Here is a 26,460-nt window from a genome sequence, read left to right as displayed (position 1 = left end):
GGGGGGAGCTGGAGCCTATCCCAGCAGTCTTCGGGCGGAAGGCAGGATACACCCTGGACAGGTCGCCAGTCCATCGCAGGGCCATAGGCCAAGTCACTAGGCAAAAACTTAGTCTTAGACTAAGGTTCAATTGATCTTTATTTCCTGTTTTCATGGAAAATCTTACTCCTTTGTTGGCTGTTCATGGTTGATATGACGAATAATTAGTACGGCGTTCAAAACAATGTTTCTTTTTTCCATTTGGCAACATCCACATTTATCTAGACACTTGATCAAAAGAAGGAAAAAAAAAAAACGTTAGACAAACAGGACTAAACAGGACATGGACAGTGACCAGTTCCATTTAATCAGTTACATGTACCTGAGTAACATTGTGATGGATCTTGACTTGTGCGAGATAATTATTATGTTTGTGAGACATCTAGTTTGTACTCATTTCAGTTTCAGCCACTGAGATCCTTTTTTAAAGTTTAATTTCATTTTCTTGTGTTACTTCAGTACCTAGACTGCTTTATTGGTGGCTCACACCTGTCACTACGTCCCTGCAGGTCTGCAGTGTTTTTTTTTTTGGTAGTTAAAGGGGAATCCCACCCAGCTTTTAAAATTTCAGGATAATACAATGGACAGAATGTAAACAACGCCATTCAGAGTAGTTTAATGTGGAAGGCTCGGTTCTAGATAAATTACTGAATCAGAACTGTCCACAGAGGTGGTGATAGGAACCAGACGTCAGAAAAATTGATGAACCTGAAAGCTACATTACAGACAGTTTTATCAGAATACATAAAAACTCAGAAGACGCATTTAGGATCACTGGACATACTGGATAGTAAATAAAATGGCTTAGACAGGCATTTACCGCAAAAACGCTCTGAATGACTTTGTTTACATCTCAACGACTTAGTTATGTAGAAATATCGGGAATATGGGTGAGTTCCCCTTTAAGGCCCTTGAGTTTTGAACACTAATACTTGAGGGAGGTTTCAGGCTGCTCGGTTCAGCTCAGCTAGATTAGCTTAAAGCACAAACGTTAATATAAAACCTCCACAGACATGGCGAAGTTGGACTGACTGGTGTGTGTGTGTTTGTGTGTGTCTGTGTGAGGGAGAGAGAGGGAGAGGGACTAACCCTGGAATGTGAACCTGGCCATGTCGCTATAAAAGCGCTCCTCGTGGAGAGTCGCCTCACATGCTCGCGCTTCAGACTTCAGTGAGGCACGAGCGTTTCCTCTGAGAGGATCTGAGGCAGAATGAGTCTGGTGAAGGACGAGCAGAGCAGCGGCTTGGAGCTGAAGGAAGGGCTGGAAAACTCGGCCTTTGAGGGGGACAGCCAGCCCGAGCAGTCGAGCCGGCGGGGGCAGGAGCAGGCTGTGTCTATGGAGGACTGTCCGGCTGGGGAGGAGAGCTACACGCAGATCAGGCCGTACGCGGGAATGCCCAAAGAAGTGCTGCTCCTGTACTCCAGTAAGGCGCGCTACCGGCTGCCACGCGAGATCCTCTTCTGGCTCACCGTGGTCTGCACCCTCGTGCTGGTGGCTGTCACCATCACAGTCATCGTGCTCTCTCCGCCGTGCCTCAGCTGGTGGCAGACCAGCCCGGTGTACCAGGTTTACCCGCGCTCCTTTAAGGACTCCGATGCCGACGGGGTGGGAGACCTCCGAGGTGATTCTGCACTCACACGTTCTTACAGATGAAAGAGCACTCAACAGCATGACAGGGACACGGGAGCACTGGCCAGCAACAGTGATGTCACTGATGAGTATTATGTAAAAAAAAAAAAACAGGCTACACTGAGAATTTGTCCAGGGGTCTCAGACTCACTAGTCAGATATTCTTCTAATCCAGGGGTCTCAATTTACCTTGAGTCACTACTCAGGTAGTGTTCTAATCCAGGGGTCCCAGACATGGGGTCACTGTTCAGATAGTGTTCTAGCACATGGGCATCAAATTACCTGGAGTCACCAGTCAGGTAGTGTTCTAGCTCAGGGGTCTAAAACTCAAATTACCTGGGGTTACTAGTCATATATAATGTTGTACCTGAGGGGTCTCAAACTCAAATTGCCTGGGGTCACTATTCAGGGAGTTTTCTGGCCCAGATGTCTCCTATTACCTGGGGTCACTAGACAGGCAGAGTTCTAACCCAGGGGTCCCAAACTCAAATTACCTGGGATCACTGTTTAGGTAGTGTTCTTACATAGAGGCTTAAAACTTAAGTTACCTGTGGCCTGCTAGTCATGTGGTCTTCTCCAAGGCGCAGTGCCTGAACAAACACAGGAAAAACGGTCCCTGCATCATGTAAACATTAATTGAAAAAAGAAATACCTTTTTTTTCTCAGCATATTGTGAAATCTGATTATGTTTAATGCCTTAAATTCCAGGCGTATTATTCAGTAATTACAGAGACTTGAGTGCAAACTGTGTGTAATAAAAGTGTATTTATAATATTTTATAATAATACTATTTTGTCCATTTAAGGGGTGCTGGTACCTTATACCAGTACTGGGCTACAAACCTGATATTCTTTTTTAGTTGGTTTCTTCTGTTATTTTTATTTTCATATAATGTTACACCAAAGGGAGCCTTACATCACTGTCTATCACTGCAGCAACAGGGAGACTACTATTTTATTGGGATAGTATGTTGTCATGGATATGCTTGTTGTCAGTCAACAATGCTGAAAGTAAATATCAGTATTTTTGTGTGACTCCAACACTGTTATAGATGACGTTGTCCGACACTATGAAAGGACACCATTCAAAAGTTCTTGTGCCTATCCAGACTTTTTATAGGTGCCCTGCAGTTAGGGTGGTTTGTGGTAACCAAACATTGTTTGTTTCCTGGTCACAGGCATGTTTTTAAGCCTACAATTAAGTTTAAAAAGACCATTTTATGTTCCTATTCTGCAAGGCCTTGAAAAGTATGTGATTACATCACGATAAAACCAAAATGCGGAAAATAAAAAACTGATTTGTGAGCCATATATAAAGATACCTTTTTGCGAAGTGCCCTATGAAGCTGCATTGCAAGCCAGGCATGGTCGCTGGGCCAGTTTTATGAGCCCTTTGTTTTAGACAGTATGGAAAATGTAGTACAGTAACTGTGTCGTGGCATCTCAATGTCTTTGATTTTAATGAGCCTATTTACAGTATTTTCATATGTCCATTCATGAACAACATACTAAACTGAATAAACGTGTATCTCAAAGGTCATAGTCAACACTTTTTACACTGATTTGGCACAAATTGTTACTGGTCCTATTGTGAAAACGGTACCCTGAATATATAGAGACGTCTATCTTGAAGTGGTCTGAGGTGAACATCACCTTGAAGTGGCTAAAGTTGAGCATCAAGTATCAATGGCCACATGTGCATGTGGAGTATGCCATTCAGTTTCCAGCCCATTAGCTGTCATTTTTCACCAGTGATGAGCTTGCTTACCCTCACTGGCATTAGATAATGGAGAAAATTATGACTGTATGTGCCATAAAATGCACTAAATGGACTTTTATGACAGTATAAGGTGGCAATAAATATATGCTTTCAAACTTGGACACTTAACAAATAAAGCTGAGGTCAGTACACCAATAAAAAAACCTCATGCACATGCAGCCATTGCCTTCAGAAAATGCTTTTAAAAATATGCGGTCTAAATATGATCTCAGCCTTGCTAAGTGTTTCAGAAGAAGCCAATATGCTAACACATGCTTGTGTTCAGGTATCAAGGAAAAGCTGAGCCATTTCCAGTACCTAAACATCAAAGCCTTATGGATCAGCCCTTTCTACAAGTCTCCAATGAAGGACTTTGGCTATGATGTGGAAGACTTCAGGGCTGTCGATCCTCTCTTTGGAACCATGGAAGACTTTGATGACCTCCTGGCCAGCATGCATAGCATGGGTGAGCATAGTGAGCCAGATAAACTAATATCACTGAAATCAATCAGTTTGACAGCTTTGTGTCTTCTTTATGATGGTATATTACAGTCTGGTGGACTGCCGAGTCCAGGGCAAGTTCTCCTGCTTTCTCTACAGCTGTATTTTGTGACTTGTCTCAGGGATCAAACTGATTATGGACTACATCCCCAACCACACCAGCGATAAACACGTCTGGTTCCAGCTCAGCCGTAACCGCACAGATTATTATTCTGACTTCTATATCTGGGTTAACTGCACCGAGGGCCATCCGCCTAACAACTGGGTATGATAGTGCACACTCCAAATGCATACACACTGATAGATAGTCTTTCTCACTATTATTCATTTTTGTCTGTGTGGGGTAATAGAATGGTTTGACACTCTGAGATTTTGCACAAATATGTTACATCTTACAATTATTGCCAGTTATTTAAATATGATTTACATTGTGATTCATGTAGCGAGAGGGCAAAAATATATGTTGAGACATTTTTAGGATTTACATTATGCGTCATGATATGTAGTTTTTCTGAGATCGTACAGACAAAAGAGAAGCATTGTTTTTTTTTCTAAATTTCTACATAATAAAATGGTTGCGTCAAAATTGTTCATCTCAAGAGTTTAATACTTTTATAAGCTAGCACACAGAAAGCTCTTACAGAAAATGGTTATGAATACACTGTCTGATGCCTGAGACATTGTTTTGTGATAGTTTTGAGATGAAGGTTTTGGCCTAAAATGATTTTTTTAGATTTACAGCCATATTACCATTCTAAACATTACATATGTGCATGTTCACCGGCAGTTTTGAATAGTAATTAAACTTCACAACACCTGGTTCCTATCACTGCCACTGTAAGGAAGTCAGAGTCTGTGGGCTTCTTTAAAATGTACTACATAATAAAATTGAAACTAGGCTGAATGACTTTGTTCACATATCAACAATTAAATTGTGCAGAAATTGTGAAAAATGGTAGAAATGTCTTTATAAGTATTGGCGATACTCATAAAAGTGTCTAGATGCTTTTTATTGTGTAATTGGTCACGATAATGAAAAGTATGGATATATTGCCCATGCATGTTATGTAGTTAATTTTTTGTCCTTTGGAATCTACAGTTTAGCTGTCTTTGCATGCAAAGTTGCACTTATTCTCAATGTTTCAATTCTCAATCCTTTTTTTTAGGTGAGTGTGTTTGGGAACTCCACCTGGACATATGACCCAGAGAGAGGACAGTGCTACTTCCATCAGTTCCTCAAAGAGCAACCAGACCTCAACTTCCGCAACCCCAATGTTATTGGGGAGATGACGGTAATCAAACATACACATAAAGCATGGACACCTATCAGTTATCAGTTTATTAGGTACGCCAGCCTTGTATCCACACTGTTTGGTCATTTGATCATGTATAGATTTACTTTGTAGGTTTAAAATGTAACACTTTATTTGGATGGTTCACTATAGATGCTTTATAGACACTCAATATATCTTTAGGTAACATACAACAAAATATCTGTGAAACACAACTTGAAGTTCAATGTGGAAGATCGGATTAAATTTAACCCTAATTCTAAACTTAACCATAATCTCAAATCAAAACCTACACCTACTTCTAAACATTACCTTAACCATGATAATCACCAGAAAGTTTGTAAATAATTTAAGTAGCTGCAGATCATCTACGGGGGAACATCCAAATAAAGCCTGACTGTTTAAAATGATGGGCTGTAGGTCCTTAACTTTTCAGCCACATTCATCTGTAGAAAGGGACCACCACAGGACCACCACTTACCATATATCATTTGGGGGATGGGTGATCCTGGACAAAGCAGTGGAATGTTAGAGGATGTTATCAAGTGCAACAGTGTTTCTGGAGTCATTAAGTGCTGTGTGCACTTCCTGTCCACTTTATTAGACACGCCTGCCTTGTTAGTGCATCTTGTAGGTATACAATAAGATACTACAGGTCATCTTTTTCCTTGCACAATTGGGATAATCTTCCTTTAGCCTTTATCTTTGGTCAGTTTCTGACCACAGGTTGATATGCTTGGACCAGCGCAATGCCCTCTAACATGTCAATGTTACTGTTGTATTGAGAACCACCCAAAATTATATTTATTTGTATTTTAACATCTTTAAATATCTGAATCAAACATTTTAATAATATCTATTCAGCCATGGTCCTTTGATGGTCATTTACTATTAAAGAGCAGAGAAGATGATGGTTTATGAATTGTGCGTAACAGGAGATGGGTTACACTCAGTAATTTTGTATATGGTGGGATTATGGGACAGTGAAGCACCATCAATTTTATGGACATTTTTACATGCAGAAGAAACATAGCATAGATGTCATGTAAATAAAATATATTTTCGCTTTATTGTTCTAATATTAGCTCTTCTACTTTGTGGTCAAAAATACATTCGGTACATTGACATTTATTAATTATATTTATTTTGATGAATATATTTTTATGTGTTTATGTTGAAAAGATTGTCTGGTTCAAACGACATGGAATCATATTGAATGAACTGTGTTTTGCATTGATTTAGCAGACTGTGTAGTGACCGTACCAACTAACTCTTCAGTCCGTTACAGTTAGTGATGCTTGCTTGCGTTAGTTGTTACGTTTGCACTCATGCTATGAATTGTTCATGAATGGTAGGTGCTAAAAACAAGAATGTTTTAATTTGCAGCAGAGATGTAAGCTGTATGTATTAAATTATTAATCTTACTCAGATACTTTTACAATTATTTAGATTATTTAGCAGAAAGTTGAGTTGTGCTCTCCCCTACCTGGTAAAATGGCCAATGACTATAGATACAAGGTAGTTACGTCTAATAAACTGCCAACTCAGGGCATAAAAATATCAGCACTCCAGCCTCCATGCTGCTAACAGCAGACAAAAGAATATGTAACATTCCCTTTTCGTTGTACTGTGAGGGCATAATCGGCGTAGGATGCTGAACAGGAGGGGGAGATGATTGAAGATGGCATTATAAGGTTGTGATGGTGAGAAAGACAAGGTGGCAGAGTGAGAGAGAGAGCTGGCAGCATCATGCAGTGGGTGGATGAATGGACGAGTGTGTGTTGCGTAATGCCCTGCAGGCTGCGATCTTCCCAGGTGCATTTTAAGTGGGGGCGAGTCACAGTAGCCTCTTTATCTGGCTCTCTGGCATACAGAGGCTCACCTGGGCATTGTGCCCACCGCCTGAGCTTGACATCAGCACCTGCCAAACTTCTCAAAGGTGCCCAGCACAAGGAGGGTCAAGTGTACGACTTGTAACTGGACACTTGACCCACCTCTACATTTCAGACTGATATAAGCATCATAGCTGCCAGACATTTATAGAGCTTTCAGAGATGATACAGGGTTTTAGAGTACACTGTAGCCTGGCCTCCCTGAAAGATTCAAATCTGCATTCATTAGTAGGCGGGTAGTTGTGAATGAGCAGTGGTGAGGAGATGCTGTCATTCACATCAAGTATGGCTTCCAGTGCCAGCATAAAATCTTCTGTCAGCATTTTCAGCAGATCACTGCTGGTGTTCTGCATGGATTGTTCTTGATCAATGTCAATGATGCATGCTTTTTTGCTGAAAATATTACTTCCAATTATTAACACATGATCTTTGATCACGATACTGCTTCGCTCCAACAGGACATAATCCATTTCTGGTTGAAGAAGGGGGTGGATGGCTTCCGCATGGATGCTGTCAAACACATGCTTGAAGCTACACATCTGAGGAATGAACCCCAGGTTAACCCGATGCAGGCACCTGTGAGTTACTACATCTTGTGCAGTGCTGATCAAGGGTCACGTACTACATTTAATCAGATGCAGGCCAAGCCTGGAGCCTTTCTCTGGACACAGACTCAGTTTAAGTACAGTTGGTAGATGAACATTAAGTTCTGAAAACGTATAGCTGTGTAATGTTTCATCCATGCACAAATCTGTTAGATAAGTCCATTATGTAAAAATGTGGTCTTTCTGTTGGGAGCATGAATGTATTACCATTTTAAAGAGTCTGAATTATTGTTACAGTGCATGTATGGGACTTTGTTCTCAGCGTGATTTGGGGATTACTGGTGCATATTTCCCTGGATTTTACCAGCCAGTCATTCCAATTATCCTAATGCTGCACACTTGCAAAAGGAAAAGAGACCTGAGCAGTGCAGACAAGCAAACACATGGTGGTGACCAGACCCTCAATGACCTCTGACTCTTACTATGAGGGTTCTTGCTAAGACTCGGAATAGCTAAGAATGGTTATTTAGGCATAAATGTTCCCATCTACATATTATTATTATTATTATTATTAATGACTTCAAAGTTGGATGGCCATGTGTCTACACTCATTTGTTTGTTCGTTTGTTGTCAATAAATGACAAATTTGGTAACATGTAAAGATTTTTTCTTTCAACAAAAACAAGACCATATGCTTTAACTTCTAATCCAAATCAAATCTTAATAAACCATCTCTTTTACTTACGAATACAATTAAGCTAAATAAAACATAAGATGTGGCCTGTACACAAGTTATGGAACATTTTGTATTTTTAAATTATTTTCAACTCAATAAATAAATACTAATTGTGCCCTAATAATTTCAGATAAATATCATATTTAATTGTGTTCTCTGTAGAGGGTGTGTTAACTTATTTTCACATAGAAATCAATAAAGCATGTCACTTGACGGGGTGTGTTACATTTCTGACTGTAACTGCGAAAATGGTGACTTCTAAGGGTTAATATATACAGACAGGTGTTAATATTCTGATGGTGTTCATTGTGCTTTCCAGGCGCCTCTTTGTAATGTTACATTTCCCTGCATGGTTTACTCTACAGGAGACTGTAACCAAAGAGTTTGACCTGTACCACGACTACACATACACTCAAGTGGGTCTGCATGACATCCTCCGGGGCTGGAGAGTGGTCCTGGATGAATACAGCAGGGAACCGGGACGTTACCGGTATTGTTTTTTTCCTGAAGTCTATTCTATGTAAAATCTTCTTTTAATTTTTTAAATAACATTTTGTGTCCTCTCTTAAACCAGGTTCATGGTGACAGAGTCTTATGACTATAAGGAAATTGAAAAAACCATGATGTACTATGGGACCCCTTTTATCAAAGAGGCTGACATCCCCTTTAACTTCTATCTGCTGGACCTCCCTGATGGTCTGTCTGGAGTCAGAGCCAAGGAACTAGTGGAGCTGTGGATGTCAAACATGCCTAGGGGGAAATGGCCAAACTGGGTGGTGAGTTGCCAGATGTAGTGTTTGTCTTTAGCAAGAGTGTCAGTAATTCTGGAGCCCCTGCACTAGATGCAGAACGATGCTTTACTTGTGAAATTTCTGTGCAGGTAGGAAACCATGATAAGCCACGCATGAGCTCCAGAGCTGGTCAGGAATATGTCCGGGCTATCAATATGCTACTGTTAACACTTCCTGGAACACCAACTACATACTACGGCGAGGAGATTGGCATGGAAAACGTCAACGTCTCTGTTACTCAGGATCCTTTTGGAAAGTTTGACCCAGTAAGTGAGAAAGCCTTATAAGTTATTGTCTATGATCTCTGCATTTCCCATTGCCCTTCTTAGCCATGCACTGAAATTAAAATTCTTGGATAGAACCAAAGCCCAGGATGGACGCATTGGGCGAAAAACTGAAACTGACAACCAAGTGCCTTTTTATAGCACTAGAAAAATGATCTTAATGTAGTGGTCATATTTTGAGATTATTCACAGATGCTCAAATTATTAACAAAACTATCTGGTCGAGTGAAACTATCAAGTTAGGGTTACTTTTAGGATTATGATTAGCTTTATGCTATGGATTGAAGTTAAGGTTCACTTTTGGTTTGGGGTTAAATTTGATATTGATATTTCTAATTTACACACTGTGCAAAAGTCAGAGACTACAAGTTTAGTGGTTTAATTGATTTTTTTGTTCATTTATTTAGATATATCAGTATTTCATTTGTCCAGTCTTTACTTTTGTGCACCTACTGCCACTTCTATCCTTCCAATTTTGAAACCAACCAGTTACAGCATATGACATTATCTTCCCCTTCAAATACACAATAACATTCACACAAGTAACTACACACACCCACTTTAGCTAACAACTCTGTGTTATAAGTCTGAAAGAATGTGTAGCTGACAAGAAGCCCTTACTGAGAAAAAGGAAATAGACAAAAAAAAAGGACAGATGCAATAAAACACTGAATTGACTCTAAGCTGTAATAAAGGCAAAGAGAGGACATTAAACGCGGGAAAAGTGATGTTATATTTACCTGTTAAGGTGTCTGTAATTTTCTGTTGTTTTTTTTCCCCTAATGCTGAAACAGTAATAACTTATACTTGATATATATTAATGAGTCTTTTTCACTTAAAATATGCAGTATTTTTGCCTTTTAGCTTAAAAAACAAACATTTGGCTCTTTGCAGACAAAATTTTGGAGCGTCCCTTAGCCTTACTTAAACACATGTGAGCATGTCACTTTGTTCTTCTTTAGAACAGCAGTCGGGATCCTTCAAGAACGCCCATGCAGTGGAATGGTAATCTCAATGCTGGCTTTAGTGACAGTCAGAATGGCACCTGGTTGGACATAAGCCCAAACTACAAAACCATCAATGTAGAGGTATGACCTTCCAACTCCCTACATGTATCTTCTTTGTATTAGTGGAATCAGTACCAGAGAATATTTTAGTATTCTGTAGATGAACATGAGACTTGTGATGGAAAAATCCATTAAAACCAGGAATGCGTGTTGGTCTACAGGTTCAGCAGAGTGACACATTTTCTGTGCTGGAGCTGTACAGAACTTTGAGTCTGCTCAGAGAAAAGGACATAGTGCTGCTTCGAGGATGGCTTTGCTACGTCTGGGAAGATACTAATGTGTTTGCCTTCTTGCGTGAGCTGGATGGACTGGACCGGGCGTTCCTGGTGCTCCTGAATTTTGGCGAAGATATAGAAACAGACCTCTCTACCATTACCGAGCTGCCAGATCAGCTCAATGTTCGCATCAGTACACTCCCTGACACTCCAAGCAGCTTCCAGAAGTCCAGAATCAGAACCTCAAAGGGGCAGGGATTGCTGTTGGAATACTTCACCAGTCAGCGGTTTCATACTGGCCATTCATCTCAGTGTTATGTTTCTGAGAAGGCCTGCTACCTGAGTGCTCTGGATATTCTGTACAAGTGCTGAGAATGCAGTGTCTACCACATATTAAAGCACAGCATGTCTCATTTATACTTGCTTAAAATACAATGAAAATGCTTTTCCTTTTAATAAAACTGCAGATACGTTCAATTTAAATTCTTGCTCTTTATGAAAAAAGAGGATCCACAGGTGTCAATGAGAGGGTCTCTATAGTTTTTTTTTTTTTTCTTCGTCCTGTCGTTTTCTGTCGGGCTCCTTTGTAGTCCAGCTCGAGCATTGTGTAGAGAAAGGCTAACTGTCGAGCACTCTGAAAGAAAAAAGAATTTACATTGGACTGAAAATGTTATTTGCCCAGATACATTAACTAAATTAGAAAGAATGTGAACATTGAGCTCTGTGTATGAGCTCTTATGTTAAATCATAAATGTGTACCTTGGTTTCCTAGTACTGAGAAAACACCTCACTGCTCACAAGCTCACAGGTTTTATGACTTGCCTTACACGTGGCCATGACAGACTCTATAAACTATCCAAGCCATAACCTCAGAAGGATTACAACTATGTGGCTTTATTTTGGCTTTCTGATATGTTCCAGGTTTTGATAAGTGAACCACAAACTGTGATGTGTACAAGAGACCTTTGGGGAGAGTATTTCAAATAAATAATTCACAGGAAAGACTAACACAAGTTACCTTATTAACAGCTACTGAAAGACATGGACATTAACCAATAACTGTGTTAACAGCAGAGAGAGGGTGGTGATAACTCACTTCACTCAGAGACTGGTCAAAGTCTTCTGGACCAAAGTGATCACCCCCTGGCTGAAGATCCAGCAAGATAGTTGGGATGTGTCCTGATTGGGAAAAGCATATCAGAGATCATTTTTTACCATGGACTCCAAATTTTGTATATGACTACATTTTACTGCCTCTGTAACCAAAATAAATCTTGTACTTCTGATACCTCCCTGTAATGCTAACCCAGATGCTAATTAATTCCAAATTTCTACATTTTATAAATATTTATGTATGAACATTGGCAGATGTACGTGGAGACCATTGGATATCGGCATTGGCTGACAAATTCCTATATTGTTGCGTCCATATTCACAGTAGCAATAGCTACTGATATAAAGTGAGTCTTGGTGACAAAATGAGTGGACACATTAAAGCTCCACAAATGGTAACTTTGATGCAGTTTTCTCCAAGTTGCATTGATGGTTCAGTATTACGATTACATGCCATGTGCAGAACTGATTTTATTCTCCCAAAAAAACCAAGTGTGTAAATGAGATGTGTGACTAAGAAACTTTAAAGTTTGAAGAACCTCCATATAACATAAATTAGAGGCATCAAACCCGGTTCCTTCTGGGCCACAGCTCTGAAGAGTTTATCCTTAAATAACACACCTCATTCAACTCATCAGCTAGTTAGCAAAACCTACCTGAGGCAAATTCAGATTGTTAGAAGAGGGAAAATGCTAATCCCTGTGGCCTAGAACTGCATATCCAAGCTGGGCACCAAGTAGGAACATTTAAGAGTCTGAGTGAAGTCAACAAGATGGCACGCAGCTTAATCCTAAAAGACACTGGTGCTCTCCCACACAGCTCAATACATCAAGAACTTAAGGTTGGCTTGTGGACCATCACTCCACGTTCAGGCCACACTGTTTTATAAGTGCAGCAGTGTGCAAATAGCTAATCCTGAAAACTCCTCTGTCTCCTGCCTGCCGGTGTCTCCCTCTATCAGGCTGGCTCTCTTTGGGCCGTGTGTTTCACAAGCCTCCTCCTGACCTTGGCTCGGCCCAGTGTATTGTTCCTTATCTCTTGGCCTGATACGCTATCTTATAAACATGCTAATCACCCCCAGCTGCCGGCGTGTGTGATCAGCATTTTATCTGCCAAAGAGGGAGAGTGAGAGATTAGAGGGGGGAGACTTTCTTTTGGTGCACATCTAAGTGTATGTGTGTGTGTTAATTAACGAGCCACAGAGAGGGAGAGGGATTGGCACGCTGAGGGGGTTTGGGCTGGGATGTGCTGACACCCTATCTCACACTGCAGCTCACACACAAGGTGACCTCCGCTTGATACGGAGAAGAGGCTGCTAATAAATTGCCCGTTTTCACATCTGAGCCCTCCTCTCCTGAGGAGATGACAGAAGGGCTTCTTCTAAATCCCAAAGGTTGGTTTTTGAGGCCCAGGATTACAGCCAGTGACCTCCAGGTTCATTTTCGCTGCCACTTAATGTTTTCCAATATGGTTGCAGATATCTGTATAAAATTACTCTAATATTCAACTTCACAGGTATCAAATCACTAGATAGATAGATAGAACTTTACTGATTCCGAAGGGAAATTGCAGGAATAAGAAGCTTAATTAACCAATGAAAGAAGCTGCAGATTATATTAAAATGACTGCGAAAGAATAGTAGTAAAATTAAAGACCGCTAACATGACAAAGAATCTACATTAGTTATAGCTATTTATCATTTACCAATCACCAAAATACAAAAAAATACTGAATAAAACAACTAAAGCATACCTTTCAGTGTCCAGTTCATAATATTGAATGGGACATCCAAAACTTCCATTGCATTCTATTTTACCCCCTGAGGTCCACTTATGACATTTGTGTGGTATTATATATCAAAAAGTTACGATTCCTTTTTACATGACCATTTTAACTTACCTTTCTTCCTTACAATTAAACAGGCTGTTTTTGTTACTGTACCTTTACTGCAGTGATATATCCCTGGAATAAAACCTTGTATCTCCAAAATGGTAACTTTACAGGAAAAGGAAAAAACATACCTTACTTTTAATGTTAGTCAATGGAACCAGACGTTTATCCCAGTAATTCTGGGTCATTTCTTTCGGTCCATTTATCATGAAATTTACTCACAAGGTAAAGGCTTGAGGAATTTTCAAATCATGTCTAAAAACGGAACAACGACAAAAACGGAGATATGAGGTTTTCTTCTGACAGCAGTGATACGTAAATAAGCTCTGTTCTTGTTGGCTGCCCTGTTTTATGCCTCATTCAAAAAAAACAGTCCGGGCTGAAACACTCCTTACAACTTCAGTGTGAATGGACGGGGTTAAACAGTTGCAGACTGAATGAACATTTTGCATAAAACAGCATAAAGTTTTTGTAGCTTAAGTTCTATATGTGGACTGTATGAAGAGGGGCATGAAACATAAGTTTTGAAGCTGTGACAGAGTGTACATACTATATCATACTCTTTGTTCCAGAAAAGTCAAGAAAAAAATTTAATAACACCGTATAACTTATTGTATCTAAAACTATGACAAACTAAAACAAACTATGACAAATGATTCTTTACGTCATACACCAATACTCCATTCATTTAGTTCTTCTTGCTGTCCTCTCAACAATACAGAGCCCACCTTCTTTCCTCTTGACAATAACCGTAATAATAATAATAAGAAGAATAATAAGAAGAATACAGAGAAGAAGAAGAAGAAGAACGATGATGATGAATAGCCAAAGTAGTGTTTGTGAATAACTGAACAACAATAAGAGGGCTTGCATTTTTGCCAAAGTCTTGTATGAGCACAGTCTACATCTAAATGCTGGTGCACTATCAGACACCTGAGCAGTGACGAGTCCATACCAAAACGTGGGGTCCTGAAGAAAGACACTTTTGGTATTATATAGACCTAAAAAACGCTTATATTTATAGTTCCTTCAGATCAGTACCTAACATGAATAATCACTGAATGAATCAGATCTAATGGCATCATTTGAGGAGAAGGCAAAGACTAACCTTTAGTACAGAGGCTGCTGGAGTAGGTTTGGACGGCCTTACTGAGCCTCTCCACATAATTCTTCACCCCTGACAGAGGCACTCTGCTATCGCCTGAATAAGCAGTGATCAGCATGGATGGATAGAGCTGAAGCACACAAACACAGCTATCAGTCATAACTGTTCACTTTACAGGACTGAAGTGGCACAGATGATGATGTTTTGCCTTATCATGACACAGATTTGATGGTTTCCAGATTTGGTTGATTTTGTGAGTGACCTTCATCTTGAGAAATATGCTATATTAATGTTTTATGTTTTATATTTATGTTTATGTTATATTTATGTGAATTTAAAAACTCCTTTCAATTCAGATTTAAGCTTCTGACATATGTGGTCCTAGATGTGCAGCCACATGGCTGTAACAAGACTTTTGTCGAAGTAAAAACTTATAATGTCATAATTCACTGAGGTCATCATCCAGTGTTGATAGCATGTAAACAGTGACCTAATTGATGACATACAGCCTTATGCAAAAATATCTTCGATCAAATGATATGTTTTGTTGATTTTGTTTATTTTTTGGATTAAGTGAAAGTAAGTTGACACGTCCACTACAGAGAACCAATTTAAATATGCTAATTTTCTGCAAATTTTAATGCAAAATTTATATTTACCAAGTTTAACATATTGAAGGAAAACAAACATATAAAACATGTTAAATTCAGCAGAAAACACTAAATGTGCAGAAGACTGTTTTCTGTAAAGAATGTGCACTTATTTTCACTTAGAAAATCATCCAGACATGACTGGGGTGCCCAAACCTTTGCGTACAGCTGTTGGTCACATGCAACCATGAATATAAATCAAGACTAAAATTTCAGCAAAGAATCTGAACTGAGCAATAAGGCTTGCTTTAGGCTGTGAATGTAACCGTACAGTACAGCATCTAGTAAAGTCAGTCTGAATTACCTGAGTACTGATATTGTGACAAGGGCAGTATGAGGCGATGTTGTCCCTGTGCTGGGAGTCTATAAGGGGGTCACCCCACTCCCCTCTCTCCTCTATTGTTAGAGGCAGGGATGGGTCCTGCATGGTGCCAAGGACATCTAGAAAAGGTGCCTAGAAAGAACAAGTGGGGTGAAGCTGTCAGTCATTCCCTTCTTGCAGTGGATATTAATACAAATGCACATTACAAATAGATGCAAACCTGTAAGAGAACAGCTCTGAGGAGCTGAGGGTGTTTGTTACACAGTGCCCCTGCTAGGACAGCTCCTGCGCTGCGTGCAGTGAGAGCAGTCAGTGTAGGCCGGGACACTCCAGACTGGAAGAGAGTCTGGATGCAGGCACTGAGGTCCTCTACTCCTTTCTTCTTGAACTGTAAACGACCCGCTGAGTGCCAAGCCAAACCACACTCACCACCACCCCTGTCCACACACACAGTACACAGAGAGTACTGTCAAAAGTCTTACACCTAAACACACTGTTTAAAACCACTTACCTTGGCAGTAACTTTGTCTGAGCTTGTAAAAACACCACAGAAGACTAAATGTAAATGAGTATGAATACACTAAAAAGTAACAAGAGTTTTCAAAAAAAGTAGTTGACATTTTTTGAGCCAGGTTGATGTTCACTTCCAGATTTCTCCTTGATTCCCCCAGACACTGCAAAGCTTTGTTAAATTCCATCACCAGTAATGGTGATTTAACAATGAAATACTGACTATCTAAAGCAGGTTGATGGTGGATGATGGCTGCAATTAATACTAAGCTGCCTTGAGCAAAGGTTTGCAAATGGTTAAATAAACATAAAATTACACATAAAATCACTCATTTCAGGGTAAGGATAAAGCTTTCCTATAAACAATGTAAGTTAATGTAACCATTTTTTTAAAGTCATTCCGGACAATTTCTATTGGTTCAATCCTCATGAAATTTTGCCGCAGCCAGCATTTTCATATTTTGTAAAAGTGATTAAAAAACAACAAAAATGGAGATGAACAGTAATGATAGGCACAAACATAAGAATTATATACACTCTAAATAGAAATAAATAGATTCTAAAGTTAGTTTGTCAGTAGCACTTCACGTGTTTGAGATGGGCGCTCACAAGCACCCTCTATGCCTGCTTCTTGTGGCATTTGGCAAGGACTGCATCAATGCAAACTCTCAAAAAATATTGAGATATATTAAATATAAAAATATTGAAAAATGTTCTTTCTGCCCTTTTGTTATTTCCCTTTTTTACTTTCTCCCCTCCCCCTTATCTCTCCTCTCCCTTCTTTACAGATTCCCCTGGCCTGTCAAGTCTGGCATGATGATAACACATTTACAGCCATAAAAATATCACAAATGTATAAACAAAATGAAATTAAATCATTAAAAAATAAAGAAAGAAAGAAACACTGACAAGATGAGCCTATAATCTATAGTGCTCATTTTGGAAAAGTAAATTTGTTTGGCACAGTAATGCAGTCTGACCATAGTTCTGATTGCAAATCTGCCAGACAAGACAGGCAAAAAAATAAAAATATTGAGAGTAGAGTGCATTTGTTCATTACATAAACTTTTTAATCAATTTAACATCACGATGGGTTATGTTTATAATGTTAATTATCTTTTTATGTAAATTAGTTCATTAAAAAAAGGATTCTGAGTACATAAGCTCTCACTGTCAGCGATAAAACTGCTTAGTTATGCTTGGGCAGCCTTTAACTGGTCACTAGTGTGGCAAGTTTGACCTTAAAAATGCAAACTGTATTTTCAAATGCATGGAAGCCAGCTTTACCCAGCATTTAGCCAACAAAGGCTGTATTTCTTAACTAACATCACATGATACAAAACTTTGTAATGTGAATATCAAAATTAAAACGACAAATTCATAATATTTCACTTTTCAGCATTTTTCTTCCTATACTCCAAAAAAATGCTACAAATATTTTTGCTCACTCTGTTAGCATTTAATCTTGAGTGATCTGCATCTGTCTCAGGAAAGCACGTTTTTACATGGCTTTCATTATCCATTAAACAAAACAGTTAACTTAGCCTGTGACATCAGCTCAGTTCACAGCGAGGCTATGGTAAGCTATCACTTCACAAGTGAACAACATCATTTCTGATTGCTCATGGGCATCCCATGTCACAGCTTATTTGCATAAAGTGAAGCTGAGCTAACACCATATTGCTCTGATCTCTCAAAATATACATCTTTAAAGCTAGCACACTCAAGGTCTCTTGCCTTATATGTTTATATGTTGTTGACCTTGCCAAAGTTTGGACTTGGAGGAGGACTGTGGGGCTTAGGACACATTTTGGGACAGGCCCTAAAAATTCTCTCATACGGCGTAAAAGCCCTTCAACTTTGCTTTCAAAGCAAGGCTATGAGAAAGTTCTTTCACTCAGACATCACCTAACACTTCTTCCATAAAATATCTACTGTAAAAAACAAAGAACGGCATGCATTTTTACAGCCCTTTGGGATAGTAGTGCAGTACCTGACATGGCAGTAGGCCAAAACCCAGTTGTCATCTAACAGCAGTCTCTTTTCAGGGCAGAAGCCCATGTTAAGATCCAGGCCATACGCTCCATACACATGTACCAGCATCGGAGCCTCACGCATATCAGGTAATGGCTGCATGTGGAAAAGTGTCAGAGGCACCATGGTCCCATCCTAAAAACACAAAGTCATGCTAAAGGCATTCGTGTTCACATTCAAGTACCCATATCAAGGAAACCTAAATGATCTATACTCTTTTTTAAACAAAGTGTTAGATTTAGTATGTAAAAATTAACACTCCCCCGACCATATAAGGAAACTAAGCTGCAACAACAGCCCATTTTGACTTGGTTCACTGTTTTTGTGATGTCACAAATACCAATACACATATATCTACTCAGCCTACAGCAGTTTAGTCACACTGAAATTACACAGACTTTTTCATCCTGTACAGCTTTTTGAATATTCTATATTTCTATATCAATCGTAAAGACACAGTAACAAAAACAGCCTGTCTAATTCTATGTGATAAACAGATGCTAAAAAAATGAACTATGACTGTTTTTGGTACACCAGTGCAACTAAATACAAGAAAATGTAGGACATGGGTCCTTTAAAGTGTATTTCACATATATTTACTGTGAGAATTCAACATCCATATTAAGCGATGTGTGGAAAAAGAGAGTCTTGTTCTGCTCAGTCTTGGACGTCCAAAACAAAGTTTAGTGTTGTTTCAACATATTGGTTAATTATCAAGCCCTTGATCAGACAGTGGTAAAGCATTAACCTCTCAAACAACATGTTCAGTAATTAAGCTTAAGACTTCAGAACATTCAGTGACTACTACAAATGATTCAGTAATTTCAAAATAAGCTTATTTGGTTACATATTCAGTAATTTTATAAGAGTGATATATTGAAGTGGATGGTCTCTTGCATGGACTTGGAGGTGGACTGTGGGGCTTAGGACACCTTTTGGGACAGGCCCTAAAACATTCTCTCATACAGTGTAAAAGCCCTTCAACTTTGCTTTCAAAACAAGGCTATGAGAAAGTTCTTTCATTCAGATATCACCTAACACTTCTTTCATAAAATGCACTCATGGGCTATTGCAGTTTAAGGGATTGTAAACAGTGGAGCTTGACATCAGTGTGTGTCCCTGAGTAAGAATATGCTTCCTCATACCTGGCTGGGTGCCTGCAGGCGTGTGGTGTGATACTCAGGCAGGAGAGTGTGCTGAAGATCATCCTCCTGAGAAAGCGGCTGCTTACGAGTGGGAGAAAGGTGGTAGCGGACTGGGGGATGGACTGGAGAGGACAGGAGGAAGCTGAATGCATCACTGTCCACCATACCAAACCGCTGAGTCTCTATCGCACAGGCCCAGGAGGGCAGCTAAGTTAGACAGAAATATGCAGGAATAGAAACATTAAAGCTCTCAATCTGCTCTCTTTAAAGGTGAATTTCAGTCTAAACTAGCACTTAATGTTATGTAACATTTTGTAGTGTAGCATTGCATCCCTCAGGCTCAATAACAGAATTCACTATTTTTTATCCTCAATGTCCTTTCACTACAATACCCAGAATGCATTATGCAAACTCATTACAAAATAAATTGCTGAAATAGACTGCATTACAATACATTACTGAAAAATGACATAAAGCAATCATGATTGCATAGCCAGGGATATAGAGGCTAATAAATGCATGATATTTGAATTCCTAGCACTACGGTTGGCTTTCTGGCTTCCTTTTATAAGGCAAAAAAAAATCCACTTTTATTATGTATTTACTGTAATAAATAATAATAATAAAGTTATTTGTCTTGAGATCTGATCAATTTTAGTCTTCATGCTATACAGGTTTCATTGTCATTCTACAACCATCTACACCCTGTTCATCATTGTGGACACATCTGAAGTAAATGTAAACATAAAAACAGCACATGTGTCATATTTATACAAAAATACTGGCTTAATTTTACTGAAAACAGTGACTAAAAACTTTTAAACATAGTGTATATGATGAAATCATGCACTATAATCAACACGGAATAACTTTTACACTGATTTTACATTTTTTATGGGGTTTTATGAGGAGATAGGGATATGGGAACATTTACTGTTCAACAAGACAGATGAAAGAAATGTGATGTTCAAGGTTCAAGGTATGGAGAATAGATTACAGCGATAAGGTAAAACATATTATTACATAACCTATTGTCATAAAATGCCATAAATGCAGCTTTAAACAGGTTTTCTTACCTGAAGAATGGTCACATGATTAGGTGCTTTTAGTGGAATGGTGTGGAGCTGGAGTTGACCCAGAGGCTCTCTCATTGTAAACACACAGTGGTCCTGTAACATCTCCATGTCTTTAATGACCGCTCCAGGACCAGGGCTGAACGTGGGTTCCCAGTGCTGCATGGCTGGAGAGGTGAAAGGAGTCCTCAGCAGCTTCCGGATTAGACCACATGATCATGACAGAGGAAGAGTTAGGTGCATTGAGGTCCTTTTCTCAAACATACACTGTCTACACTTTTAAATATAAAGGTTTCTAAATGGCTGACTTGAGCATAGGATTCTAAGAAAAACGAGGGGGAAAAAAGGTTTTGCATTTTAAATGTTTAAAATTTTAAAATGTCTTACGCCTATACACCAAACAGACAAAAGTACTGAGACACACCTCCTTATTATTGAGTTCAGGTTTTCAGTCACAACCACTGCTAACGGGTGGAAAAAATTAGGCACATAGTCTCATGGTCTAGCCTGGCAGTAGAATGGGTCACAGTGACAAGAACGTGCTTGACTGCGTCAACATGCCTGACTGCGTCAACTGTGAAGTTTGGTGAAGGAGAGATAATACTATGGGGTTCTTTTTCAGGTTTGGCCTTGGTCCCTTAGTTAGTGAATGGAAATCTAAATGCTTCAGCAGATCAAGACATTTTGGACAATTCTATGCTTCCAACTTTGTGGGAACAGTTTGGGAAGGCCCCTTTCTGTTCCAGCATGACTGAGCAAGGTCCCAGTTCACAAAGCAAGGTCCATAAAGGCATGGCTGGGTAAGTGTTGTGTAGAAGAACTTGACTGGCCCACACCGAGCCCTGACCTCATGAACAGAGATTGCGAACCAGGCCCTCTCATCCAACATCAGTATCTGACCTCACAAATGCCCTTCTGGATGAATGGGCAAAATTTCCCACAGACACCCTAAAATCACCCTAAAAAAACCCTAAAATAGTGGAAGCTGTTATAGCTACAAAGGGGGACAAACTCTATATTAATGCCTATGGATTTAGAATGGGATGCCAGAACAGCTCCCATAGGTCTAATGTGTAGGTGTCACAATACATTTGTCCTTATAGTACATATTATTTACAAAAAGGCTTACTTAAATTGCAATTTACTGAAATGTTCTTTAGGAAAACAAAAATGGTTCCTCTATGGCAGTCATCACTAACCCCGGTCCTGGAGATCTCACATCCTAGTTTCAACCACAATCTACCACACCTGCTCCAGCAAACGCACTTCTTCAAAAGACCCTGATTAGCTGGATGGGGAGGGCAGCATGTTAGATGCAGGTTGAAACTAAACTCTGCATGAAAGCCAATCTCCAGGATGAGCACTGGAGACCACTGCTCTAAAGAACCCTTTTCAGCACAATTATTTTAATGTTATTATTCTTATGAATGCAACCCTAAAGCAGACATTAGCTTAGTCATCTTAACTAAACAAAATTCAGGTAATTTTTGTCTTAATTGAAGTTTCCATTGGTTTATCAACACTTGACTTGTTGTATATTTAACTATTAAACTCAATATGAAAACTAGTTTGTGTGGTTCAACTTGTTCTGATTTAGTAATACACATACCTAAACTCTGTAAACATGTATGTCATAACTAGCCTTTAAGTGCTTTCTCTACTCTGCCACTCCCACTTCAACTCAGAAAGGTCTTATTAATTAGATGATTAGCTGGTAAGTGTGCTGGACCAGACAAAACACCAGAATATGCAGGGTCTATGTACTCTAGGACCTGCTACTGCCAACTCCACTCAACTTTCAGTTGTTGTACACTCAAAACTGCACCAATAGAGAGACTACACTGGTGTCTAAAGACATCCAGGTACCTGGTATTCATGGCCTGGTCCAGTGTTGGCCAAAATATAAAGCTGGCTGTCCGAATGCTCCACATGGTATAGCAGGCCAGGCTGACGAGGCTGCACTAGTGTGGGATGTGAGAGAGGAGATCTGCTGTCAATCATCCAGACCTCAGAGCTGCTCTTACTGCTGCAGTTTACTGTTACTATCCTATGGTCTTTGGAGCGACTGACCTCCACAAAGAACCTGCAGAGTAAATGAACATTTCTTCTTAAGTAGAAGCACATGTGCAATCACAGGAGAGAAAGAGGTAATAGATGACAAATGTGACTGAGAACAGTTTATGTTCTCACAAATGCCACTCTGGGCGCACAGATGTGTGAATATTAGTTGGGCTGGGAAGACAAGCGATTCTGAAAAATCGGTAAACTGGGATAGAATTAGTGATACATATCAGTTTTTTCATTATGTAAAACCATGCGTACTTTAAAGTTACATACTCAGTATATCTAGGACAGTTTGCAATTATGACAAACGGGGTGACAAATGTTTGGGTCTTTTCAGAAGTTTTGAAAACACATACATCAACTGTCATCTTTCACCTCAGAGCTTATGGTTGCTCATAGTGTGTTTCCTCCTTTTATTGCTCAGAGCACTGAAATGAAGCTTGAAGCCAATGCATATAGCGCTACTGCAGAACTTCAGCTCCTGCGAGAACATGAGTGCCTGAACATCTGTGGTGGTGATTACTTTCTGTATTTGGTTTGACTTGTTTCTGCCTTTCTTTTCTTTTGAGTCTGTGTGTTTCCATGTGGTTGCTGGTGGTTGACAGGTTGCTCTGCCTGTCCTGATTTGATTACTTGCTTCTGATGGTGCCAGCTTTAAAAGGTCCTCTTCTTTCACCAACAAGCTGCTTTTTTTATTTGGCATGTCATGCTGCTACATTTGGCTACCTGCCAGTCAGTGGTAATATTTTTTCTGTTAAACAGTATTTCTTTTTCATTAGTTTTTTAATGATGACCAAACTAATAGAAATAGTTTGAAATGACTAAGAACTAAAGAACTATAACTTGTTATATTAACTTACATTAAAAGTTAAGAATGTCACTTTTTTTGGAGATACGAGGTTCTGTCCTGGCGATGATATGCAACTTTTCACAAAGAAATTAAACACTCTGAAACATAAAAGAGCAGATTAGCTAACTCTTTCTTACTCAGGATCTTTTTCCTTATATACCAGCATGCTTTGGGCTCCAGCGTCAGTAAGGTGGAGTCTAAAAACATGCCTGCACTGAAGCCCCTCTTGAGTGGTGTAGAACAGCACATCATCTGTGGCCCACTCTGTGATGAGTAACACAGAGGAGAAAATCAGTCATTTTAAAACATGATGATCTGAAGTGCCATCAAAAGGTCACTGTACAGAAGACATCAGGAGATCTATATGCTAGAACATTACCTCTAAGACAATGGCTCTGGAGTGACCAAGGCCTAAAAAAAGGCTTATCATACATTCATAAAGGGCTTATTAATCAGCCAAAGAGTACACAAAGAGCAGAACTTCCAAAGCCACTTTGCTCAAGCTGAATACGACTCTTGGCCTTACCAAAGCTGAACACCTTGTCCAGGATGAGCAGGGGTTTCTGAGGTATAGTAAGCTGCTCTAATTGAACCAGCACACATCTGGCCTCCTCACAGTGATTGTTCTTCACAGTAGCTGCCAGTACAGACTCTGTAGGAGAGAGCCGGACCTTCTGAATGGTCCCATCCACAGCTGCCCAATCAGTACGGAGCACCTGCACCAGGTCTTGCTCACCTAAAGGGGAACACATACTTCGAATAAGACATTTGTCTGCTTAAAATATGTGCAACTGACACAGGTAAAATAATAAGCAAAATCAATAAGTGAAAGACATGGAGCAAAGATGGGAGTTTACCCTCTCCATATGCCACTCTGAAGATCCCACAACCCTCCACAATGTATGCATGGCGAGACCCCTGGAACTACAGATCAGAGTTAGATTGATTGATTCTTCATCACATTATCCAGGTCTACTCCTTTAGCTCAAATAAATAATTCATATAAAAGTTCCTTACTGCTGCGTGGTCAGGCACATCAGTAAACCGCTGATACACTGAACGTAACCTTCTCTCAAAAGGCCGCTCAAGGCCTCTCAGTTTCCCCAGCTCAGCCCCTGAGCAGTGGACTGAGGTAGTTACACACCCCTGTAAAAAAAATATCCAACATCACGGGTGTCTTTTTTGTAAACAATGCCACTTAGCAAAGTGTTTTCTTCATAAATGCAAAATACTAAAGAGCCCACATTTATATATTTCTTGTATTTATTTATCGTCCACTGAGCTCCACTTATAATGCTGCAATGTTTTGTGTATCAAAACCAGTCATAATTCATTTTTACATGATCATTTTCCAAACTTTGTCTTTCCCTTAAACAGGCTGTTTTTGTTTCTGCGCCTTTTAAAACTGAACTTTGTAAATGATTTCTGTGTTGCACCTCATTCAAAAAGCAGGCTGGGCCTCTTTATAACTTAAACATGAATGGGTGGTGCTAAACTGCTGTAGGCTTAATAGGTGGATATATGTAAATGAGCTGGTTTTCCTGACATCACAAAGAAATCAGTTAGATAACTGTATGTCCTGGGGAGTAAACAGTACATTTAAAAATGTTAATCTTTATACATTAAACTCTTCCTTTAATAGTCCATTATAAGAGCCCTTAAAAAAACTTTCACTATTTTCAGTTTTAGCACAGAATTTTGGGGCTTTTGGTACAATCTTTGTTAATGAAATGTAAGCTGCATTTGGAAAATATGACTTATTGTGGTGTATGTAATGCCATTTAATCTTCGATCCTCTATTGTTGTTCTTTATTATAGTAACTTATATCTGCAGATTCATAGGTTTGCATGTCTGTGTGTTTACACATTTGCATGTTTGCCGCTCTTATGTTTGGTGTTTCACTGACCTGCCAAGCTTATGTACACATTTCGGCCAAAAAAGTTATTCTGATATTCCTTATTACATTAATTTTTGGAAAAAATAAAATCATGTGCTCAATCTGCTGACTTGCCTTAGCAAAATCTTTGAAACAAATTATTCAGTCCTTGAGATGTAAACAGTCATTCAAAGTAGGTTAATGTAAAATAGTTTACTGTAGATAAACTTTCAGACTCCGATTTCAGATTTCTCAAGATTTTCAATGGTGAGTTTTTATATGTAATGCTGATGAAGGTAAAACAGTAATAATAAAAAAAAGTTCTAAAAAAAACTTCTTTGTGGACTATTTGGCCTCACAACGCCCTTTGGACACCTCTCCACCACAAACGGCTAAAAACCGAATGATTTTAAACACATTTTAAGTCAAAACTTTATCACAAAACTTTGATGAAGCATTAAGCAGTATTTATCTAACCATTTCATGTAATAGAGGGAGCTATGCGGGAGCTTTTAGAGGCATTAAGCTCTTCAGGCGTCTGGTTCTCATCACCATCGCTGTGAACGGTTCTCTAGAACGGAGCCTTTCACACCAAACCGCTCTGAACGACTTTTACATCTGATCCTTTAAATTATGAAGAATTAAGAAAACAGGTGGAGTTTCCCTTAAACTTCAGCAACACTGAAGCAAAATTCATGAACGCGGTTTTTGGCCTGAGCGGCCTGAGCTGCCGGACGTGTGGAGGCAGCGCGGCAGGCCGTCTTACCGCTGTATGAAGCCGCGCAGCTGGTCCGGTCCACCTCCTCTGACTGGACAGACGACCTGCGTTTAAGCTTCGTGACACTGAACGCAGAACAGCCAATGGACTCATTTAATGCGCCAGACTTTCCTTTCAGGTCACTCAAAACTACAAGACATGTGTACGTCTGGAAAGGCTACCAGCATGTTGTATTATTATAAAAATGTGTTTTTACTGTTTGCGGTTTGCAGTCGCTGCCATGTTTACATGCGCGTCCAAAACAGCGAGCGACGCCGGGATATGACATTTCAGGCAGACAAGACTAACAGATCTAACAG

The 26,460-nt window shown here is 39.5% G+C and overlaps 2 protein-coding genes across 3 annotated transcripts; one reads left to right on the top strand and one right to left on the bottom strand.

Moving 5' to 3' along the window:
- The first annotated feature begins 279 nt into the window (after positions 1–279).
- slc3a1 (solute carrier family 3 member 1) lies at positions 280–11,238 on the top strand. The gene is made up of 10 exons (XM_017690585.2): positions 280–1,661; positions 3,714–3,893; positions 4,051–4,193; positions 5,095–5,220; positions 7,571–7,690; positions 8,759–8,883; positions 8,968–9,169; positions 9,274–9,450; positions 10,431–10,556; positions 10,697–11,238. The coding sequence occupies exons 1-10, from the start codon at positions 1,250–1,252 to the stop codon at positions 11,120–11,122; spliced, it is 2,037 nt and encodes a 678-aa protein (XP_017546074.2). The 5' UTR covers positions 280–1,249; the 3' UTR covers positions 11,123–11,238.
- prepl (prolyl endopeptidase like) lies at positions 11,223–26,421 on the bottom strand. 2 transcript variants are annotated; one of them, XM_037538535.1, is made up of 14 exons: positions 26,150–26,421; positions 24,524–24,652; positions 24,364–24,430; positions 24,033–24,242; positions 23,716–23,770; positions 22,459–22,675; positions 20,596–20,787; positions 19,520–19,726; positions 18,334–18,509; positions 16,051–16,267; positions 15,813–15,962; positions 14,862–14,988; positions 11,847–11,929; positions 11,223–11,384 (listed from the first exon to the last, which is right to left on the bottom strand). In XM_037538535.1, the coding sequence occupies exons 1-14, from the start codon at positions 26,252–26,254 to the stop codon at positions 11,244–11,246; spliced, it is 2,076 nt and encodes a 691-aa protein (XP_037394432.1). In that variant the 5' UTR covers positions 26,255–26,421; the 3' UTR covers positions 11,223–11,243. The 2 variants fall into 2 exon arrangements, with proteins under 2 accessions (XP_037394432.1, XP_017546073.1); XM_017690584.2 differs by having other exon boundaries at positions 23,644–23,770; positions 26,150–26,420.
- Positions 26,422–26,460: the final 39 nt, after the last annotated feature.

Source organism: Pygocentrus nattereri, chromosome 5 (assembly GCF_015220715.1).
Source record: "Pygocentrus nattereri isolate fPygNat1 chromosome 5, fPygNat1.pri, whole genome shotgun sequence".
In the NCBI taxonomy this organism is placed as follows: Eukaryota; Metazoa; Chordata; class Actinopteri; order Characiformes; family Serrasalmidae; genus Pygocentrus; species Pygocentrus nattereri.
Note: the sequence above shows the minus strand (reverse complement) of the source record. Positions and strands in the feature narration are given on the sequence as shown.